General features: G+C 36.7%; 1 protein-coding gene across 30 annotated transcripts in view; it reads left to right on the top strand.

Moving 5' to 3' along the window:
- The window catches only part of KCNMA1 (potassium calcium-activated channel subfamily M alpha 1), a 452,424-nt gene that overhangs the window by 113,018 nt on the left and 321,218 nt on the right, over positions 1–18,188 (top strand). For all 30 annotated transcript variants that reach the window (XM_051619774.1, XM_051619783.1, XM_051619775.1 and 27 more), the window contains exon 2: positions 13,577–13,741. In XM_051619774.1, coding sequence (XP_051475734.1) covers positions 13,577–13,741 — 165 coding nt within the window. The remainder of the gene's footprint in view (positions 1–13,576; positions 13,742–18,188) is intronic.

Raw genomic sequence — 18,188 nt, 5'->3', positions numbered from 1 at the left:
AGAGAGAGAGAGAAGGCGAGAGAAAGGGAGGGGGAGAGAGAGAGAGAAGGCGAGAGAAAGGGAGGGGGAGAGAGAGAGAGAAGGCGAGAGAAAGGGAGGGGGAGAGAGAGAGAGAAGGCGAGAGAAAGGGAGGGGGAGAGAGAGAGAGAAGGCGAGAGAAAGGGAGGGGGAGAGAGAGAGAGAAGGCGAGAGAAAGGGAGGGGGAGAGAGAGAGAGAAGGCGAGAGAAAGGGAGGGGGAGAGAGAGAGAGAAGGCGAGAGAAAGGGAGAGCCCTCAAAAACCCCCACCCCAGAATCAAGCAAATAGAAAGTACCAAAAATACAATAAAAAATTAAGAAGGATGATACCTCCCTATCTCCTGAATAAATGGCTTAGATCATAAGTCTTGTAATATTTTTCTTTGTCATTAGACACTTTCTACTGAACTGATTGTAAGCTCAGAGGCTTCTTTCCTAATCACTGCTGTATTAGGATAAACATCTTACCAGGGTCAGATGTTGTGAGAATATAAGGAGAGCAGGATTAGAAAGGTTAGGTTTAGAAAAAGGCAGGTATAGACTGAAGGTTAGGAGATCAGTTACAGAGTTGTAGAATAGTTTGAAGGGACCCATAAGGATCATTGAGTCCAACTTCCTGCTTCTTGCAGGACTACCTAAAAATAAACTGAATTACTAAGAACGTCATCTAGATGCTCCTTGAACTCTGATGGCCTTGGTGCCATGACTTCCCTGCAGAGCCTGTTCCAGGGATTGACCACCCTCTCAGTGAAGAACCTTTTCCTCATGTCCAGTTTGAAGTTGCCCTAATGCAGCTTCATTCCATGTTTTCATGTCCTATTACTGGTCACCAGAGAGAGATCAAAGTATCTTTCCCTCCTTTGCTCCTCTCAAGGAAGCTGCAGACTGTGATGAGGTTCCCCTCTCAGCCTTCTCTTCTGCAAACTGAACAAGTCCAGTGACCTCAGCCTCTCAAGTCTTGCCCTTGAGACCTGCCACCCTCCTCTGAACACAGTCTAATAGTTTGATGTCCTTCTTGTATTGAGAAACCCCAAACTGCACACAGTTCTTGGTGAGGCCACACCAGTGCAGTATAGAGTGGGATAATCAGCTCTCTTGACCGGCTAACTATGCTGTGCTTGATGCACCCCAGAACATGGCCCTTTTGGCTGCCACTGCACACTGTTAACTCATCTTGAACTTGCCATCAATCCAAACCCAGTCAGAGGAAGCACTAGCTTTATCTCTGTATTTCCATAGTTGTGTACAAAGTGGTATAATTGTTAACGTAGTTTCACATGGTGCTTCACAACATTTACATTCTCCTTTTCTAGGTTATAATCCCTACAGCAATGGTAGTATTGACAGTGACCCCAGTAGGCAAATTCAGGCTCCTTGTTTTCCTCTTCTGACTGATGCTATGTTTAGAAAAGACGCAACAAACTTTCACAGAGTTTGCTTTCATATCCAAACAGCTGCTATTCCTTATAATAATGGATACGTGCCCAGGACCTGTCTGGTGAGTGTACTGTTCTGAGATGTGTGAGTGTGAGGGCCCCTCTTCCCCTTTCTGTTTGAATTTTGTCCTCATAAATTTCTCGAGAGACCAGAGGCAAACTACGTTTAGCATCGTATCTGCAAAAGTGTTGCTGGAGATCACAGAGCAGGAAAATTAATGAGGTTGTATGTACTTACAGCATCTCACAAAGGTCACGTTCTGACCTGTAGAGATATTAAAGATTTGTAGGTTTGTTGGTGTGTGTGATGAACAAAGCTAACTGCCTTAAGAAGAAAGCTGAGGGAAGGGAAAATAGCTCAATTACCAATTTGTTGGGTGTGGGGTTTTTTTGTTGTTGTTTTCATTTTTTAAACTAACCTCTGTTTTGGTTAAGTAATTGAAGCACTGTGTAAAACACTTTGCTTCATAGAAATGGAAGTAGAATTTGAAAAATGTCCTTCATTTATAGCTTTCTATTACTTGTGGTGTCATCTGTATGAGGAAAATGCAGGATTGGAAAAGTTTTCTGTGGAACTGAGTGATTCCAAGTTAAATTCATATGTCACTATAGTGGTGAGTTTTTAGAGGAAAGGAAATTTTGTCATTTTTTTAATCCTGAAATGGACAAAAACATATTTTTGCATTTAAATTTTTACAGCTCTTTCTGTTGGTCGAATTGATAGCAAGGAGGCTTTGCTTCCATAGAATGCCCTTTAAAAGAGAGTTGAAGTCAAGTTTTATCAAACCATCACAGTAAAAAAAAACCCAAACTGGTACATGACTTAGTCTTAAGGAAGAAGCTTCCTTCTGCACAACAAGTTAACTGTATTCAGTGGAAATCTTCTGTGACCTCAGACAAGGATGTCTTTACCTAGACGGTGATTTCTTTATCTAGTGAAACGAAGTAGTGCTGGTTGCCAGTATGGTCATCATCAGTAATTGAAACTGTAACTAAAGTATTACACATCACTTTTAGTATATTGAGCACTTTACAAGGGTTAATAAAACCAAGTACTTAAACTATGTGCAGTGCATCGTGTGGTGATGGTGAGGATTTAGAGAGTGACCAGGAAGAAAAATATTCTTCCATACACTTAGGACTGTATATCTGCAGATAAAATAGGAATCATGTTTCATATAACACCTGCCTTTCTAAACTGTAGATCTCATTTTCCTTGCTAAACTAGTTTGTGAGGATAAAAGTCAAACTTTTAAACTATAAAATAAAGATAATCTTATAGTTCATGCCATTTGTTCATTATTTCCATGAGCTGCATCTGAAATACAGAGACTTACTTATTTCTCAAAGTACATTTCTCAAATGTATCCCATCGTTAAATATATTAATTCAGTATCTTGTTACTGAGTAGATTAGAGTCAGACATTTGGAAGATGTGAAATACTGACAGATGAATCAGTACTTGTTTTTTCTTTAAAAGGGCTTATTTAAGCCCTTTTTTCTTTTAAGAGGAAGTAAAGGTAAATTTTTAACTTCATGTGATACTTGAATGGGATTGTCAATGAATTTCTTTCATGGTTAAATTATAGGGGGCACCTGTGTCTTGGGAAGCTGTGTTGAGTAATTATGCAACACTGTAAATGGAGAGAGACTCTAAGGCTTCAAGCTGATGATGAGCTTCTGTAAAACACAGCTTGTAAATATAGTAAAGCGTGACAGCCTGCTTTGATGAGTTGTTTGATCTTTATGCTGCTGCTCTTACCAGAATAATAAATATAAAATACAAAATTTAAAAGAAAAAAATAGAGTTCCATGCCTTGTAATAAAGTTACCAGATTAGCACACAATTGCAATATATAAACAAAGGGCACGGTTGATTTCCACCTTTTTTCAAAATGGAAATCTTTGTAGTATCATTATTTTCGTTAGTGATCCTTGTCAACTTCTGCTTTCCTGAAGGCTGAGCAAATTTAAACTCAGTACTCTGAGTTTAAATTAAAATAGTTTTACAATTTCTTTCTTACTAGTGTTTAACCTTAAAAAAAAGAGCTAAAAGTTTAAATTGAACTATCCTCTCACCTCTGTTCATTGTATTTCCTCATCAGTCGACACATGCAGTATTTTCTGCTTTGTTAAGTCTTGAAGCCAAGGCCTGCAGACTCATGAGACAAAACAGGGTCTGGTTTGGTACAGGCAGAAGCAATCCTGCCATGAGCAAGAAGACTTGGGTATAATTCTTTGTGTTAGGAGAGCCAAGAATGGACACCATGAATCTTTATTTTTTAGTAGCCCAACTTCTGATTGCTTATGAAGGCTATGGCCAATGTCACAGTCACGCATCAATTCCTAGCAGTGCATCACTGGTACACCCACAAGAGGAGGACATGATCTCTGTGACAGTTAAACTTACTCCTGTTATGTAGAATGGTGATACTAAGAAAGTCAGAGTGAATGTAGTAGGCTTGTTCTCATTCTACATGGCATAAATAAAAATGAATGAACCTATAGTATGCAAGTCAAACAAAAAAGTAGCTTTTCCCTCTTCTCTATCTTAGAGTTCAGTCTCAATGAATTTGCAGGAACTGTGTATGTTTCTTTGCATTATAAATGTACCAGCTGCTGTATTTGTAGTCTGCAGATACTGACCTTGGGTAATTTGGATGCTAGTATTTGGTGTCTGGAAAGTGAATCAAAATAATGCTTGTTACCTAAAAGAAATTTATCTACAAGGAATTATTCTTCTTTTGAGTTTTTATACTTTTTGCTACTTAGTCATTTATGTGAGGGAGTAATGAGATTCAGATTATTAAAAAAATGCTTTTGTAGCACTGGATAATACATAAAATCATACAGCAATTGCACATTTCTTACTATGTGACATAACTAATCCTTTAGTGGAAAATATTTTGCTTAATTATTTAAAAGTAATTATAAAAAAATGTTACTTTACAACTAAATCTGCATTTTCAATGTTTTTGAAAATTAGCGCTCTGTATCCTTCTTCCAGATTCCTGCACATTTGTGTGCTCTCTGACTCTTTCTCGCTCCCATAAAGTTCTTCCAGACTGAAAGCTGTATTACACTCTGTAGTGTCTGGGATGAGAAGTGTTGTGTGCTATTAAATATTTTTAATTGCTTATTGGCTGACCTGCAAATACTTGAGCTGCATACTGAACCTTAGTTCCTATGTCAGTAAAGGCTTTGATATTTCCTACAGAGTTGCCTTTAATTCATTGTGATTTCCTTTAGAATTTTAATACTATAAGCATAGATATTACATACTACCATTAAATTAAAAAAATACCTTAAGATGAATGATGCTTTGATTTGCCAAACTGGATGCATCATTGATCCATGTGTTGTAGGATATTGGTAAGTAGTTACGTTTGTGAGTGTCTCAGTTATTTTTGTCCCCCTGCCTCCCTCCTTCGCCTTTTATCTTATTACCTCTAAAATCTTCTGAAAAATAATCAGTCTCTTTGTAAGAGTGTAAATGCAAATAAATTCTGTTTGAAAGGCTCAATATTGAGGATGGTTGCCTGCCTCTCCCATGTGGTATTAATAATTTGCTATTGACAAACATTAGAAACCCCAAGGGTTTAAACATATTCCTTCCATGTGAAAATGTTTGATTTGAATTGAATGAAGAGCTAAAATTCCTATCACCAAGTTTTCTAGCGAGTTCTGCAGTTCACGAAAGCAAGTAATTAATTCCTTTATGCAAAGATGAAGATCCCAGTAGTGTGTTGTGTTACATAGTCCTTAGGGACTCAGACCCTTAAGCTGTGTAATGCCTTTCCTAATCCATGTAGTCTCCATGTTTTTTGGGGCATCAGAGAGGTGACTTTGAGCATGAGTTGTAGTCACTGGTGCTAGCTGCACTGGTTTCCTCTTCCATAGTATACAGAAGAGAGGAAAAATTTCCTTCGCCAATCCAGCCTGCATCTCTTTCTCTCTGATAGCAAGGAAGTATTATGAAGCTAACTTAAATGAAATAAAGCACCCCATTTGCTGATAGGCAAAAGCCTCCACTTCTGAAGTTGAGCCTGGTGGAGAAAAACATGCGGCTGAAAAGATGCTGTGAATAATGTTTGAATGAAAAGACAGTTAAAGACTAATAATCTGTTTTACATAGTAATTGTCTAATCTTCCTAATGTACCTATTACTATGGTATATAGGGTCTGAAGAATAAAGATTTACCATCTTTGATTTGAACTTAGTGACCCCATTAATAAAATTCTTGGTTTTCCCTTTTGTCTGCTGCTTTATAATGGGACAGGGGCTTTAGGGAATAAGCTGTGTTATTAATTCAATCTTCATAAAGGAAATGAATAAGAAATGATCTGTAGACTATAGAAAAGGTAAATAAATTTATGGGTATGGACTGGATATTAGTGTGAAAATTTGTGAAATACTTTCAGTGAATACTCCTAACCTGTACATCAGTGCCTTGTTCCAGTTTAATTTATGTATCGCAGACACTATGTTAATTTGTTATGTAGGTTTAGGACAAGTTCTAATTTCTGTAGTTACTGATTTCTATAAATGCATTCTACTATACAATCAGAAGTAACCAAGGAAAACTTAGTGCTATTAGGAATAAATATAAATGGAATTATTCACACAAAATTCTGAACTTTCACAGTCAAAGCTTATGTAATGTTGCCATAAGCTGTTTCTAACTTGAACTAAGAATCCTCTTTTTTTTTTAAATGCTGTTTTTGTCCATTTAATGCATGCACTTATGTTGGGTTTTGCCCCAGTTTTTTGAGATTTGTGCTCTCCTCCTGTCAGTCTCTTTCATTAAGTGTGGGTTTTTTTTGGTTGGTTTTGTGGGTTTTTGTTTTTTTTTTTTAATTGGTTTAGATTGTCATATTATGCAGTCATTCTGTATTCCTCCCGTTTACTTTTCTGAAACTTCAGTGGGTACTGAATTTTATAATCTATTTTATAATCTATTTTTACTTTCCTGGTACCATTATTAAGATTATTCTTTTTTATTTCATTGTGTTACCTACAGTTCCTCATTGCTTCCCTTTTACACTTCTGTCCTAAATGTTTTTCTAATAATTTTAGTTTGTTGTACTGTATGAGTCCCTATGCTATGCCTGTATCCTGTACCATTTGTGTAATACCAAATCGGTTAAAAACCTAAATAATCTTAATTTAAAAATGTTCATAAGATCCCCACACAACAGAAACTACCATTGTTCCTGTTCTATAGCTGTGGGGTGAACACATGAAGAGACTAGATAATGTGACAGAGGACTTAAAAAATTTGGTGGCAGAACAGGGACTTCAGCATATCTCCCAAATCTTAGGCGTGTGGAGATCCCTTTGCCAGCTTTCCAGTTACTCAGAAATACTGTTTTACATCAATGGAGGTTACATTAATGTATAGAAATTTTTGAGCTTTGAACTGAGTCTTCTGCATTTTCTTCAGATTTGAGATAACATGAGTGTTACTGTTTCATATTTAGTGAAAACCGTACTTGGTAACCCTTCATTTGTTAGGCTGTTATGCTGTTTGTAGAGTCATGGCTGGAACACTGCCTTTTACTAATGTAGTTTCCCTTGCCTCTCCACTCAAGGTTTTAGAATTAATTCCTCTACTGTAGTATTTTTTTTCAGTCAGAACAATGACATAAACAAGGTTTTATATAAGTAACCCACACTGGAAATATGAAGGGCACAAAAAATAATGTCAGGATTAATGAAGGCATGTACAAATGCAACAGAGAAGCTGGTCACTGGAAAAATAGAAAAAAATTTATTTGGCCTTGCAGCCTAGACTCTTTGCAGGGAAGGAGTGTTTGTGTTTTGTTGTTTGTTTTTTTATTATTATTTTTTAATCACAAAAATTAACGTTCTTGTTGTGAGGACTGGCAAGGAATTTCTTAGAATTTCTGAAGGAATACAGAAAATAAAAGGAATAGTCATCACACAGGACTTTACCATCTCTGTCCTACTCTAATAAGAAAAGTTTTAAAATCTATTTTGGACTTTAATTTTTCTTAACCTGCCAAATTTGCAAGCAGCAAATTACATTGCTTGTGAATATTTTATGACAGAAAAATGCTTGGTTTATCTCATCAGCCATGTTTTCCAAAGATCGTTGTTTCCTTTTATTCAGTGAAAGGCATGTTTTTCTCAATATAATCATTAATCCCTTGAAACTAGCCAAATCATATCTACAGTATGGTAACTGACATCAATGTATATTGTCAATGATATTGACTAAGAACCTAATATTCAAAGAAATGCTGTGGACATGCTTGTTTATAGGGAGTACTTGGCTTACATTTAGTTGATTTAGCCTTTCCTGCAAGACTGACTCTTTTCAAAGAATTCCTAAGTTTCCGTACAACTGTTTATCTCTCACATCCCCATCTGCTTTGTATTTTCATATTCCAGTGAAATCCTGTATTTGCTAAACTGCAGTAGCACAGGTGAACTGCTTCCTGTTTGTTTTTTTGTTGTTTCTTTTTTGTTTGTTAGTTTTGGCTTGGTTTTTTTTGTTGTTGTTTTTGTTTTGGTTTTTTGCTTGTTTGCAGCACTGGATGAACTGATACTTCAGTAGCTATTAAAATGAAAGCTACACATGGTAACTGTATCTGATAGAAAACATCTGCCACAGAGATGTATTCAATAGGTAGCTGATGTCTTGAAATAACACAGTACATTGCTCAGCTGCTGAGAATGCAGTGTAGTATGATGATTTGTTATTAATTGAAGATATCTGTTTGGAGTTATCAAAATGGTGAGAGAGCACATCCAAAAGTGTGTAATTGAATTAATGGAAGTCTAATAATTTTAAACTCAGTGTTATAGAGGTCTGCCTAACAGAAAGGATAAACAGTCTTACATGAAAAATTATTCCTCTTCATGTAACATCTGTTGGTGGCTTCGGGGAAACAGATGAATAAGAAGGAAAGGAACTTAAATATAGGTTTCCAGTGTATGGGATAGGTCAGTATGAAGGTGTTGTTTTGAAATGCAGATTCTAGAAATGCAATACTGTTAATTGAGGGCAGTTAATAGAGATGAAGTTGCAAGTTGCTGGCATCATTATCTAAAGCAGCCTTTCCCTAGCTTCGCCAAACTGTATGCTATTCCTGCATTATTAGTCATAATTCAGAGAGGTACAATTCTCTTTCTGGTAGGCCCTTACTCATCTCAGGTTCTCTAGGATGGAATTCCAAGCCTGGAACTGGGCTTGGTCCATAGGTGTTAGTTTTTAAACATCTGCTTAAATAGAGTATCTGCTTTCTCTTGTGTGATGTGGGCATGACTCAAGTAAATGCCCACATATTAGTTGTATTCTTATTGCAGTTAATAGTTCATTATTTTTGTATGCTATTTAATAGTAGTTTGGAGAAGAGGAGTCTGAGAGGAGACCTCATTGCTCTCTACAACTACCTGAAAAGAGGTTGTAGTGAGGTGGGTGTTGACCTCCTCTCTCAAGTGAATAACAATCGGGCTAGGGGAAATGGCCTGAAACTGCACCAGGGAAGGTTTAGATTAGATATTAGGAAGAACTTATTTACCAAAAGAGTAATCAGACACTGAAACAGGCTGTCCAGGGAGGTGGTGGAGTCACCATCACTAGAGGTATTAAAAAATGTATAGATGTGGTGCTTCAGGACATGCTCTAGTGGGAGTGGGCATGGTGGCTGTTGTTGTTTGGTGTGGGGGGCTTTTTGTTTGTTTGTTTTTCCCTCTTGGGTGGACAGGTGGATGATTGGACTCAGTCATCTTACAGGTCATTTCCAACTGTAACAATTCTGTGATTCATATTACTTAAGTATTAGGCAAGCAGGAATATCAGAATTCCTTTTCTTTGTTTCACTGGAATAACCCAGTTCTTTTCATGTTACCTGCCTGGTTCCTATGTTTTCTAACACATCCTAAAAAGAGAACAAGTTTGTTTTAGTACCAATACTTCAGAGCCTCCTTACTGGGTTGCCTTTGTAGTGTCAACTTTTTTTTAGGGCTTCTATCATTCTCAGATAGTGTTTTAAGTTTTCATAATATTTTTCTGATTTTATTTCATGCAGCCTTGAATTGAATGCAATGTCTGTGTATTAGGTCTATATTTGTACAGATATTCTAGAGAGAGATACACTGAGGCAGATGACTACATTTACAAAAATGAAAACTATTTCTGAGTGTAATTTCTCTTTTTGAATTCTGCTTCCTTAAGGTAACTGTGATTAGCATGCCAGCATTGGTGTAATCTAAATCAATACTTATTGTTGAAAATAAAAGACAAAGTGTAGAAGTTTCTGGTCCAGGTCCATGTCAAACAGTGAGTCCTGATTCCTATGCACCCCTTCTCATCATGCGTTCTCTTCCATTTAGTCATTGAGTTCAGGAAATAGGTATTCCACAAAGTATGTTATTTCTCGATCTACATGAATGTTACTGTCATAAAGTAACTAAAATAAGGTACACATTGAAAGACAGTATTATATTGCTTGTAGCTACTGAGCCTGTAAATAATTAAAAACTACCACCACCATCAGGTTGTTTTGTGAGGGTTTTTTTAAGCACCCTTTCCAGGTTGGGATGTTATTTACTAAATGCTTTGAGGTAAAGAAATAGCAATGGAACAGGGCTATACAGTTAATAAAAGAATTGAGTTGTATACAGTGTAAATGAAAGCAGTCTTGAAATCTCCCTTAGCAATCTCTGAACAATTGCATTATGATTTGGGAATAAACTTTTCTTAATACTTAACTGCCAATTAAGTAAGCTAAGAAGCTAGCCATGTAGATGGAAAATATAAAATATCCCAACTGAATACAAATATTACATAACAGCAACTATTTTGCATATTAATTATAGCTACAATACTGGCAAGAGTTAGGCTTGGTACGTAGCTTATAATGAGGCTCTGCTCCAAATACTACTTGGCAAGGGATAATTGTTTTCCTTATATTTTAATTAAGAAATAATATGGGTGGGAAATGGTAGAGGTGAAATAAGTGGTATAAATGCAGAAATATTGCTGTTCAAACATATTACAGACTTTAACACTGTCAGAAAATCAAATACTTGAATAGGTCTGTCACATGTATTCTACTGGCAACTGAGAAGCCTATACAGCAAAAAGAAATGTAGGGTATTAGAACCACTTGAAAATATAAAAGCTATTATTCTCCTTCAGTGAAGTAAACTGTCCACTATTTTATCGAGTGTTAGGTAATTTTAATTTTATAATCTTATGAATAATCATGTATTTAAAATTCAGTTTGATACATTGACAAAAAGGTGGGGGGTAAGGAAGGAGTAAGTAAACAATAATAATTTTCCAACCTTAATATTTTAGAATCATAGAATTTTCAAGTTCTCTACCATATAAGAGACTTTTCAATTCAGCTCTTTTTGTTTGATCTGTGACTTTCTCTACCAAAATCAGTTCTTAGTTATGAATGTTTTAGCAAGGTGTGTCCCTGAGATTTTAAAAACCAGTGCTGGGTGCTTCTGACAAGGCAGTCAGTGGTTTCATCCTCTCTCTGGCTGTGTTGGTGACTTCTCTGGTGACTGAGTTAGGCACTTAATCATGGTCTCAGTTCCTTATCTGAGAGAAAAAGATAATTACACCTCTTTTACTAGGAAAACCACATTTTTTTTTTAGTATAAACATGTACAGAGTATAAAAGTCCACTGTGCTATACAGAGGAGGACCAGGCAGTAAAGTCAGGCTTGTAGAATTTACCATCTGAAAGACAAGATCTAACAGTGGCAAAAGGCAAACTGGTTGGAAGAGAGAAATGGCCCTAATTTTTCACAAGTCAGTAGCTGTCAGGGCAGCGTGAAGCTAGGGTTTCCCTGGTGGTTGGGGGACGCCCAGGCCAGCAGGGTTGGGCCTGGCAGCCAGGGCCTAGGGCTTTGTCCCGCTGTCCCAGCCAGGGGACAAGGCAGGCCGGGGGCAGCCCCAGGCACCAGGAGCATCCTTGGTGCCAGGCTGGGGCCAACCTGATACATCAACCTGTAGGTAAGAGTAAGATCAGGCCTGGTGAGGGAAACTAGGGTCAGACACAGCTATGGGTTTGCTGGGCTGGTGTATCCCAGCTCATTAGGGCCCATGGCTAGGTAGGACAGGCCTGTGACAGGCTGGTGACCCTGTGCCACAGACAGGGCTGGGGGGAGAGGATTGCAGCTGAGGCCGTTGAGGCCTGTGAGTGCCCCCAGGGCCTTGGAAATGTGTCTGTGTTGCCAAAAAGTCAGTATTATGTTTTATTACAGTGTCTGGAATATATGACTTTAAAAAAAGCAACCAACCAAAAAAACACCAACAACCAAAAAAACCCTAGGTTTCTCTTCCCTGTTTTATAATCAAAACACTGATGGTGATTATGGCATTTATGTGGGACTGATCCTCTGTGATTTGCTGATGGTATGGGTCACACATTGTCCCTAGCCAAACATTACTCTCCTGGAGATACCTTGTGCTGTGCACCACTGTCCTGAGCAATGAGCTGTTTTCTGTAGGTTGTGCTCTGTGTATCTTTCAATGATAAGTGCAAAACATCTGATTCATTGTATCCAAATTTGTCAGGGAATCAGGTCCAGTTATACAAATACAAGTAGCTTTTATCTTCAGTATGGTTATTTGCTTAGGAAGTACAGAATTACTGTTGTAACTCTGAGTAATTTGTTATTATCAATATAGCTGCATCATGCACTGTGTTGTAATTCCTAGTAAGAAAACAGCCCGCATTTTGGAAGGGAGACTGAGAGAGGGGAATCAGATATGCTAATTAAGTTGCAATACTGAGATTCTCTAAAAACAACTGTTGGTCTCCATATTATGTTTTTAGTGTGTCCTGCTGTCCTTTGTTGACAGGTTCAGTGCAACTGCTTTATAATTTCGGTACTGTTATCAGGAAGTGCCTTTGCCTTTTTGTCCTCAAAGTCATCTCACAACTATAGCCATGATAGTGTAGTATTCCTACTGTAGTAATAATCATTGAACCTGCATCAAACATCTTTGGTTGGATAATGGATATCCTGAAAGGGATTAATGGCAATTGATTTCCTGCTTAGTGGCCTATAGGCAAGTCATCAATAAACAAGAGGTTTCAAGCTGTTGGTCTGTGCAGAGTGCTTGAAGCACTAAGGTAGATCTATTGGTGCAGTTCTAGCACTCAGCATTTGCCTAAGCACTGAATTTTGCTGCCTCCTCGATGCCTGTTTAGTATAACTTGTCAAGTATTCACAAAGTCATTAGTATTATGCTGTCACCAGAGGCACGCTCACAGCACAGTCTGATACTTTGTATAGGATTTGTTTTAAACTCTGTACAATCCAGGCTGGCTTTTCTTATTATTTGCCTTGATTTTTTTGCAGCATCCATGACTGTAGCACATAGCAAGCAGTTAGAAAGCACAACACCCTTGCTGCAGCATCTGTGATAGACTGATATGAATTCCAATGCATGTGACTCATCAGTCAGTGTAGTGCAGCTGAGGCTTCTCTTTAAATTGTAGCTCTTCATTCTATGAGAACCATTTACTGACAGAAGAATTCCTGGAATAGATTAAAGACTTTCATTGAAACACTGGTTCACAGATAGCATGGCAGCTCCCTGCAGATTCCCTATGCTGTATTTTGTTCCCCTCACACTTGATAGTTACTGTCTTGTTACATCATGCTTCTCAGTTAAGGTTTACTCAGATAATTAATTTGTGATAGTAAATTAAAATTGTATGTAAATTATGGTCACACCTAGTACACATTGTTTTGAACTAATATATCAAAGGTCCTTCAGTGTATGTCTGACAAACTCATTTATATTTAGTTCTATAATTGCATATGTAGCCCTTGGCAATTGTGCTGCTTATAGGGAAGGAACATATAGCATATTTGATGTCAAATACAATTTTTTAAGACTGGATGTCAAGGAGAGTATTATTATCTAGTTGTTAGGCTGGTACCTCATAAAATGTTTCCTTTTTTTATTTCTGAAGAAATATGGCGAAGTAGATGCTTGAATTCATCTAGCAGGAATTCAGGAGGACTGATTTGCTTTATTCATAGCATTTTACCTACAGCTGTACATTGACTTTTGCTGTCAAATTTCTGAACATTAACTAACTCAAAAACTTGCTTTACAGGAGGCCCAGAAGATCAATGGTGGTGGAGATACACAGGCAGATGGGGCCTGCAAAGCAACAGATGAAAAAGAGGAGAATGTGGCAGCAGAAGTGGGATGGATGACCTCTGTGAAGGATTGGGCAGGAGTCATGATATCTGCCCAGACATTAACTGGCAGAGTACTTGTAAGTTTTCTATTATTTCCTACATTCTTATTTTAAAGAACATTTTTTAACAAGCTCTGTGACCCAGCATTAATGGAGGATTTTTGATTGGTTTGTTGCATCAGAACCAAGTAAATCACTTTTTTTTTCTTTTGAAAGTAAAATAGCAGACTAATTTCGAGTGCAAGAGAGAAGCAGGGACAGCAAGTGAGAAAAGCTTGACTTTCAGCCAACCCCCCAGCCTGTTTAAATATTCTGGCACCATGGCTTTTGTACCGTATTACAAACACTGAGTTCAGTGATTTTATATTACGTGGTAAAACTATAGGCTTGTTTAGTCTGGAAGTAAGATTGTGCTAGCAAAAATGGAAGCCAACTTGGAAAATAAGCATAGTATTCCAAATGTAGATAGTGATCAGAACTGTAATGCAAAGACAATTTGGAACTGGTTGTGCAATAGGATTTGTGATACTTCCAATAGAATACTAATGATTTTATTTTTTCTTCATTTTTGCTTTATTATGTTAGGAAATCCTTCAAATGTGTGAACAGCTATGAATCAAATAGAGCCACAATTCAGATATTTATAAGGTGGTTTAAAGTTCCTCTGAAAAAACTTCATAGTTTTCACTTTATTTGAATAAAATTAATTTAGAACCTTGTCAAATACTTAATAGCCAAGGGGTTTCTGTGGACTTCACTGCATTAAAAGGTGTCCTGTATGATTTGGATTAGTTTCCTTGTGAGAATGCATGTACTTAAGAACTAACAGCTAAAGTGATTTAAATGCCATTTAGCCTTTTGAGAATCCCAGTGAGACTTTGGAACTATGTTGGGTTAAACTGAAAACACAATTTGTGTCCTTGATTGTTTACTTAAATAAGAGATATTTTCCTGTGAGTCACTTCTGGTTTATAGAGTAATTATTTGGATGGAGGGATAGAAGGGAAGGGAAAGAAAAGGATTGTAACTTCCCAGTCAAGTCTTCTACAGTGCAAAGTTGAGGTGGCTCAATTGCTACTGTCTTGTTTAGTTCTTCAATAATAATATAGAATCATAGAATCATTCAGGTTGGAAAAGACCTGTAAGATCATCCAGTCCAACCTTTAACCCAACTTTACTAGCCTGCCTCTACTAGCCCACTGCTAAGTCATGTCCCTAAGCGCCATATCTGAATGATTTTTACACACATTCAGTGATTCAGCCACTTCAGCATTATATGTCTTCTATGTGAAACTGACATAGTGATTTTCATATGAAAAGCAGCATATTGGTCTTTTGTATGTTTTCGTGACACCTTCAGTATTAAACATGACAAATCTTAGAGCCATTCTTCTTGCTCCAGTTTAAGTGTCACAACTAGAAATCACCCAAAACTAGAGTCCTATCCTATTAGCTATGCAATCAGAAATTGGCTTGTGTTGTCTTTACTGAGGTACAAACTGACAGTCAAGACCAAAATTTAAAATATAAAAATATAAATCACGTTTTACTTTGATTTTTTTTTTTCAGGATATTGAGAGAAGCTATTAAATTCCATTTGAGTACTTTGCTGATTTCTTTTGGGGTACTTCTTTTGTACTTGCAGTTTTCCATTGCATCTTATAAGGGGCTAGTTAATTTCCTGACTTTTTTTTTTTTTTAAGAATGTTGTCTAACATGATTGGTTCATATTATTTCTGAGAGTATATTCATAATCTCATCAAGGTGTAAGAGCAGGTATTGGACACATATGGGCTTCACTATGACTGTCAAAAATAAATAGCCATGAATGGAGCCTGTTAGTTAATTTTGTTCAGTTTAGAAAACACAATGCATTTATTGTAATACAGTATTAATCAGTTTCAGGTGTAATTTCTGGAGGACCATTTCCAATATGAACGTTGACTGTTCATGTTAATTTTACTTTAGGGTTATATTTGCTAAAGGTTGACTGCTTCGATGAACATTTGTACTAGACTATTAGCGTTATTTGTAGATACAGAGTGTAGCTAAGTCAGTATTTTTATCAAAATGTATTGTTTGAAAATATTATGACTTACTCATGAATTCCTACTAACTGAACACACCCTGTTCTTGCTAGGTATTATATTTCTGAATCAAAAGTGTGGAATTATTTCTCCCCCTCAAGAAAGAACTGGTGACTTTACAGTGCTATGAAATCAAAACTGTATGAGACACCTGCAGCTAAAGAAGTTGTAGTATATTGTTACACACTGTGAGAGTTTAATGAAAAAAAAAATCAGTCTTATACCTCTAAGGTTTTTAAAAAAGCATTTTAAAAGTGGTCCACTGAAAACGGATTTGGAAAACAGTTGTAATTGACTTTCAGGTCAGCATGGTCGCATGAAGGCAGTTGCATAACTATTGCCTAGGTTTATTTGACAAGTGAAGGAGACAAGTTAACGAAGTGTTTAACACACGTCAGTGCAAAGTAGAATCTTATTTGTATTTTATACTGATGGAAAAACAAACAAACAACTTTTGGAATTACACTTATCTGGACAGTAAGTTTCTCTAAAATGAATCTTAATGGAATGTCAAGTGCTGTTTGTGGAATCAAAACTGATTTTTTTTTTAACCTCTCTGTACTAAAGTCTCTCACCATATTTTTAACATGTCTAGTCTAGCTTTTAATACTTCCCTAGTAACCTTAAAAAACAAGTTTCTAATTTATCAGATCAGCTTATCCAGGTACTTTGTGAGTGTTGGAACAAATATTTGTATAGTGGTTGCTCCTGTAATTACCTTTTTAATATTTAAACTTCATGGCTACCCACAGGTGAATAAAATAAAGGCCAACCTTATGGAAAATACAGGACAGACTTTATTTTTAAAGGTCACAGCTTCAGATCCATGCAGTTGTATTACAAAATTGGACATTTTCTGCAACACAGGACCACTTGCCCAATTTTCTCACAAAATCAAATATTTCTGTTTAGAAAATACATGCAAATCAGTAGGCAATCCACACTGGTTTTCTTAAAAGCATTTAATTCTTTGGTAGTTGTGGAGGAGGGAATATATCTATAACCGAAATAAATTTTTAAAAAAACCCGTAATAAAAAAAACTTCAACATATTTATAGTCTCCTCCCATTCCTTTGATAGAAGAGGAAGAATTCTATTTAAAGACTAAACAAAGGAGAAATTAAAAATTTCTCAAACCCCGAAATACTTTGCTTTTGACTTCAATTAAATGTTCTGTTTCAAATAAAAACAAATCAACCTTTTTAAGAATCTGAAACTTTCTGTAAAACCTATTTGTGATGAATGTGTGCGCCTGTCAGCATTATTTGCTGTGGACTGTGAAAAATCAGAACAGGCTTATGATTTAAATTTTGTCAGTATTATTTACATGTAAATGTTAGAGCTAACTAGGTGAAGCCAAAGATATGGGTATAGTGCAGATTAATCTCTGTATGCAGATAAACTTCCACATGTTCTCTGTGAAGAGTTTCACAATACTGGTAGAATTGTCTCCCTGGCACGAAAGTTCCTCATATTGGTGCTGTTATGTAAAACTCAGTATTGCTTACACCTACGCTTTATTGCTTTTTTGAAAGACAGAGCTGGTGCTGCCAGTTTCATGCATTGCTCCACAGACGTGGTCAATTAGGTCTGATACTTCAATAAAAAATGCTTGGCTTATGTCATTTTTTAGTATGCTATTCCCTCAGGCTTATTGGAAAGGACAGTGTCTCAAATATATCCTGTCAATACCTCCACTTCTATCTTTACCTCTTGGTTACATGAGGTAGGAGTTGCCGCTGTTCTCTGCTCCTCAGGATGTTTTTGTATCAATTCCAACAGAGAGCCATTAGGAAAGAGATTTGTTATTTCAGTCTCTAGGAGTATTTTTCAATTTATTAAAGAGATATTTTTTTTTTTTGTGTGGGGGTAGGGCAACATGAGAAACAAGAATGGGAAATTTACTTGCCAAATAATTAAACCATCAAATTTTCAGAACATTTGACCATCACTTCTTGTATCATTTTAGTGTCTTGTAGCATGTCATTCTTGTCTGTTAATAACAGCAAGATTAGACAGAACAGATGTAAAAGTGGCATGCACATGGCATTGTGCTAATATTGCAGTTGATTCAGTAGTTTATGTGAATATTGTACTGAAACAGAACTGGACATTCTCACTGTTTTAGCAGCTAAATTATACATGGGACATTTATTTCAGAAGCGGTTTATTGCACTGCCCACATTCATCTGAAGGGTAGGCTTTGGAGGAAGACATTTGGAGAGGATGATCCGGAATATCCTTCAGTTAGAGAAACCCTTTTTGTTTTCAGAACTAGTGCATAAAACTGAGCTGGCTAGGCATGGTGCCTACAGTTCCTTTTCTCCTCTTTCTTAAGGTTTTAAAAGCATGGCTGGAACTTAATGTTCTTGGTAGCATAACCTTTAAAAAATGTGACTTTTGCTTTTGAATAATGTAGATGAGAAGTTAACATACTG

This window comes from Apus apus, chromosome 4, assembly GCF_020740795.1.
Source record: "Apus apus isolate bApuApu2 chromosome 4, bApuApu2.pri.cur, whole genome shotgun sequence".
Classification (NCBI taxonomy): domain Eukaryota; kingdom Metazoa; phylum Chordata; class Aves; order Apodiformes; family Apodidae; genus Apus; species Apus apus.
This window is presented reverse-complemented; position numbering and strand designations above follow the sequence as displayed.